The sequence below is a fragment of the Haliotis rufescens genome, unplaced genomic scaffold, assembly GCF_023055435.1.
Source record: "Haliotis rufescens isolate VD_foot unplaced genomic scaffold, xgHalRufe1.0.p SCAF_19, whole genome shotgun sequence".
NCBI classification, from domain to species: domain Eukaryota; kingdom Metazoa; phylum Mollusca; class Gastropoda; order Lepetellida; family Haliotidae; genus Haliotis; species Haliotis rufescens.
In genome coordinates, this window is record NW_025963879.1 from 3,238,569 (window position 1) to 3,244,338 (window position 5,770).

General features: G+C 38.5%; 1 protein-coding gene across 1 annotated transcript; it reads left to right on the forward strand.

Moving 5' to 3' along the window:
- The first annotated feature begins 552 nt into the window (after positions 1–552).
- Positions 553–5,300, forward strand: LOC124121454 (cytochrome b-c1 complex subunit Rieske, mitochondrial-like). The gene is made up of 4 exons (XM_046484452.2): positions 553–824; positions 2,880–3,023; positions 3,901–4,203; positions 4,931–5,300. Exons 1-4 carry the CDS (start codon positions 629–631, stop codon positions 5,092–5,094), a joined length of 807 nt encoding a protein of 268 aa, XP_046340408.1. The 5' UTR covers positions 553–628; the 3' UTR covers positions 5,095–5,300.
- The last annotated feature ends 470 nt before the right edge of the window (positions 5,301–5,770 follow it).

The following is a 5,770-nucleotide window of genomic DNA, read 5'->3' on the forward strand; positions in this document are numbered from 1 at the left end:
TGGAGAAAGGCTACTTGGGACCATTCCAAACCCGGACTGCCCATGGGAGTGAACGTTATATGAACTAGTTAGTGTACTTGTATAGACACACATAAATTAAACCACCCATGATGTTACTTGTTTTCAAGAAAAAGTATTAAATAGATAAATATTCATGTACTTGTTTGGTAGAGATTCTTTCTTAAACCTACGTAATTCATTCAAACCTTTATGCAACATCCCATTGTTTCAGAAAGTGACCTGGCTATTTTTGGAAACGGTTAGCTTTATATTTACAGAAATAATCCTCACTGGTACGGTCTTGTGTTATTATATGTGGGTTCAAAGTCATCTTTTCGTTGTACGGAATTAGAGGCCTAATATTAGATTCTCCTTGTATATTTCCCTCATTGATAGTCTTTCAATTTTTTATCACGTGTAAAACACCCGTTTTGTGATTACAAATGGTTGTCGAGGAAACACTTACAACGCGAAATATGAAAACAGAGGAAATATTTAGCTATGTCAACAGAGGTCGAGTAAACGTTGCAAAAGTTGTGAGGCAAACAGCTTGATTTACTTGTGACGTAAAACGTCCTTTACCACAAGTTTCGTAAATTTCTGGGGACGGGGTGAAAGTCACCACAAAATGATATCTATCCCTAAATCTGCGGTTCTCTCTGCAGTTTCGCAGGTAGTTCCTAATGCGGTAAGAGCATCTGTTCCAGGTGTTGTTCAAAAAGGCGAAAAATATGTTGTTCGGCAGCCTAAAACAGCGCTCACACATTTCTCAATGTCAGACCTGCTTCCGAAAAATGCGTTGCGGGCCACATCAGGACTTGCTTGTGAGTATGATCAGAGAGCGATATTGCTATCAATATAGACCAACGGAACTCGGGGTCGATAACTTAAAGATAAGTGTACAATCAAATGAAAGGGAAACTATTCATAGATACTCATGATATATGCATGACTTCTATTGTGTAACGTTTGAACCATGTCCCCATGTTGACCAGTTGCAGACATACCCTCGTAAGGCAGATCTAAGTAACACTATCTTAGGGCCTATAGCTTTACAATTAATCAGTACAATAAATTAATATAAGGTATTGACACCTTGATTGAAGTATCTATATACATAATCTAGGGCAGGGACGGGTAACTCAGGTACTGATGACAATAACAATAAAACTCCATGGTTACACTATAAGTTAGGCCTACTGATTTCGCCTTTCTTTCTGACTATATTATTTGTTTGAGTAAAGATTAGGCTTCAGTCAACTTCAGTGCTTGCATGATCAGATCGTTTTGTTCATATATCTAAACTGTTTTTGCCTGGGCTCTGTTAATTCAGTTCCCAATGGGACACATTGTACCTAACTTTTGAGACCTACAGTGGGTACTCAGGTAGGGTCGGGTAATAGGGGGGCATGTACCTGGATAGTAAATTTGGATTCGTCCCAGCCCTGACCTAATCATTTTAATCTTGGGCCTAATCTTGTTATGGATCCTAAGTGAAACTTTTTTCAGTAAGGTCTAAAATATTGACACAGAGCTACAAATATGCGGCATATTTGGCTAGAATACAGAATGCCAGATACCTTCCACCATATTGATAAGGAATGTGCACAAGCTTTTCCTTAGTAACGATTTCTATGTTTTTGCCAATATTTTTAGTCAACTACAACTACAGGGTTTGGGGGGCTTGCCCCCCACCATGATGTGAAACAAATACTATTATAATTAACATTATTAAGTGTCTAAAATACTACTCAGTGTTTGTTGGAATGTTTCTCTGATGGATGTCACTGACGAAGCTGCTTCATGCCATTATGGAACTTCTATTTTGAGTAATATTTTTTCATGTCCAATTTTTGATGTTTATGAATTGCTGCGATATTCAGTCTTAAGGTTTAATCATATGAAACCATTTTTCTGCTTATTATGAGCTTCATCACCCTATTTTATAAATGGTCAATATCATGTGCTGCTATATTTGAAACATCAAAACAATCATGGCAGATAGGTATTTGGTATTCTTTAGGTGTATCACATAAAATACACAAAGTGAATTCAATGAATTTTTTGTTGCTTGTTTGTGTGCTAATATTCATTAAAAATTTTAAAAATACCCAACCCATATAACAGTGTCTTGCATAACCGTGTGTCTTTATAGATAATTATTTACTGATGCAATGTGGGCACCATGTAAATATGAATGCTACTGCAGTGAATCATGCAAAAGTGCTTCATCTCACTTATTGTAACTTAAAACTGTATTTTTGTTGTGAGCTGCGTTTGATGTGGAATTGCATAAACACATGTCTTCATATTGGTTAAAAAATACCAAAAATACTGGCAAGGGAGAAACTATACACTGGAACTCCGATGCACCATGGTCTGTGGCCTTCAATACTATCCACAATACATATGGCTACATGACGATACAAAATAGTATTTTTTACTTGATCATTTGAGCTTCCTATTTCTCTTTTGTGATGGATTCAGTTAACAAGGAAGAAACAGTTTGTCGCCATATTTCACTCAGCTGAAAGAAACAAGTATTTCAGTTCATGCCTTGTGTTGTTATTCTGGAGTATTGAGTTATGTATCATGATGTGGTGTTCCATATCATTGCACCTCTACAGATTCGACCCAAGGGATTAAAGATATATTGAATATCCAAAGAAAACTATCAATACCTATGTGACTACTCCATGATTCCAAGCAGTCTTTGGAGCTCGGTTTATAGACTAAATATCCTTTCTTCTTTTGTGCAGGTTTTGTTAATAATGTTTATAATGTGTTTATGAATCCGTCTATATCTAGATGCAAGTCTGATTCAAGTTTTATCTGTGTACTTAACAACTGATTGTTCATGATTGCTTTGTCGTTTTCAGCTTCAAATCAAGTGAGGTTTGCTCACACAGATATCCCAGTCCCTGACTTCTCTTTTTATCGTCGTGATGGAGTCAAGGATAGTCACCAATCCTCACAGAACTCAGTTGTTGCTCGACGGTCTTTTACTTACATGATTGTTGGAGGTAAATAAGTATATTTGTCTTGGTGTGGATAATAGCTATGTGTATCCTCTAAGGTGACCTAGAAATGGGGGGTTAGGAAGGGGGATTGTCCTATGCAAGGGGCACAGCATCTCACAGTTTCTTCTCGCTGTTAAACTGGGTTAGTTTGGTCTAGTTAGGAGGGGGTCACTTGACTGATGATAGCCAACATAACTTACTACTTCAAGTAAATGTTAGTCTTGAGCATCCATAAATATAACTGACACATGTCATTCTAATAACTTTCCTACATTACCATAACAACTTACCACTGATAAAGACATTGATCTGATTCACTTGCGAACAAAGAAAATTCAAACTTCTGGGAACGAGAGTTATGCCCCTTACATCATTGAGACCAATAACCTATCATCATGACCATTTGTGAATGTACCACTCAGTGTTTTACCTTGGCCTCTTTTGTCATGAGTACTACTGTTAACTTCCTGTAGTCATTTCATTGGTCGGTCAAAGTTTGGGAAAGGTCATTTTGATGAGATTGAGGTAATCTTAGCATGTAGTTAATCCTGTTTAGCTTATTTAAAGTATTAATTGTTTATTGTTAAGCAAGTTTATTTCTGCAGTCATTGAAATGTGCAGCTACTAGCTGACTCGTCTTGCATCAAAACACGAGGCTGTGTACTCGCGGGCAGATTACCACAGAGTACGCTCATCACTGTCAGATTAATGAGTGATTTCGGTAATTCGTTGCAAATTAGGTGTGTCGGGGTCAGAGTGCGAGACTATCGGATTAACGGGTCTAAATAGCACTGATTTAATCGGTTCACGTCATAAGTGTCAGATAAAGCCGATTGTTGGATTAACGAGACTTGACTGTATGTGGTTCTCTGCTATCTAGGTGGCAGTGTGACTGCTGCATATGCTGCTAAGAACATCGTTACGGACATCGTCAGCACTCTCAGTGCATCAGCTGATGTATTGGCTTTGGCCAAGATCGAGATCAAGCTATCTGAAATTCCAGAGGGAAAGAATGTCACCTTCAAGTGGAGAGGCAAGCCTCTGTTTGTCAGACATCGTACCGCTGAGGAGATTGAAGTGGAGCAGGGCGTTGATCTCGGCACTTTGCGACATGCTGAACATGACAACGAGAGGACAACCAACCCGGAGTGGCTTGTTTTACTTGGTGTTTGTACACATTTAGGTGAGCACATGATTCATCCATATTTGATGTTATAATTGTAAGCACTGCTGATTCCAAACAGTGAGATTGTAATGCCCTTACCCTCCTCCCCATCACGCATTATTGCTTCTTTCTTTTCAACTGATCCTTCTGAGCCAACTCGTTTTCTAAAGGTTGCCAACTTGAGAATGAATGTAATGAATACATTGTCACAAAATTAAGATGTGTGGTAATTCTGGTTATGGCCTTTTCTTTTGAAACTGAACAGAACATACTGTCTCTTCATCACTTCAACACTCCTACTGATAATGGAATTTGCATTAAAAACTAGTACCCAAGTAGCTTAAAGGACATTGCATTATGACACCGGATTTGGCCATAGCAGTTTGTCCCGAAAAATGTTGATTTAATTATGAAATGGTCACCCCAGGTTAAAGGTTTGGTACTTATCATGACAACCAAAATCTCGGCAAATCAAACTGAAATGCTTGTCTGTGAAAGTGTTCAAGTTGATAACTGATGTGGTTGGACCGCTAACCAAGCTGTACGGTCTTGTGCCCATTTCTTGTCTCCGTCAAAATAATGCATGTGAGACATGGTTTTGGTCTAGTCATGGTTATCTTTAACTGATAACTTGTATTCAACATTTCAAAAACTAAGTGAACTCTGAGTGGTACTTTCACAAATCACTTCTGTCTCTCTGTCTTGCTTGTACCATGTAATCATGTTTACATTCTCCCTGTTTCAGGCTGCGTTCCAATAGCCAATGCTGGTGACTTTGGCGGGTATTACTGCCCTTGCCACGGCTCCCATTACGACGCCTCGGGTAGAATCAGAAAAGGACCGGCTCCACTGAACCTGGAGGTCCCTGTATATTCCTTCCCTGATGAGGGAACACTCATCGTTGGTTGATGTTAGTTCTATTTAGTGTGTACGAACCATGTAAACTGGCAGTGTGATCGTCTGGACATTCAGCAGTTGTACAGTTATTTCTATGGATGAAAGGAACACAGTTTTCCATCAGTTCCAAACATCAGAAAAAACAACCTTTCATCTAGGTGTGTTACAGACAATTGCTCTGTGTAATAGTCTGTTTTATTAAACATAATTGTCAAGTTTATATGTGTTTTTATGACTTGCCGTGTGTGGATTTTTCAATAATGTGCTGTCTCTATGGAATGCAAGTGTAGAAAAACACCAAATCTTCCTATACAGTACTGGTCTTGACATTTCTTTATGATGAGCCACATATGAGTTAATTGAGATAATAACAATGATATCATCTTCTGAATATGTCCTGACTTGTTAACACGCCAATGGAGCATTCAAACATTATTTTCTGCCCAAGGAAATAAGACGGTTGGATTCACCTGGGGGCCTATTCCACAAAGCGATGGTAGCGCTATGACTGTCGTAAATCTATGTTATAGCAGTTACAATCGTAGGGCTCCTTACTGATTTGTGAAATGGAGCTCAGCTCGGTTATCTTGTCTCAGAAGTCAGGCTCTGAATTTGAAGTCTGTTATATATTTGAGCACAGAAAACTGTTAAACTGTTCCTCAGATGGACATAAAGTGGCCTGAAAATA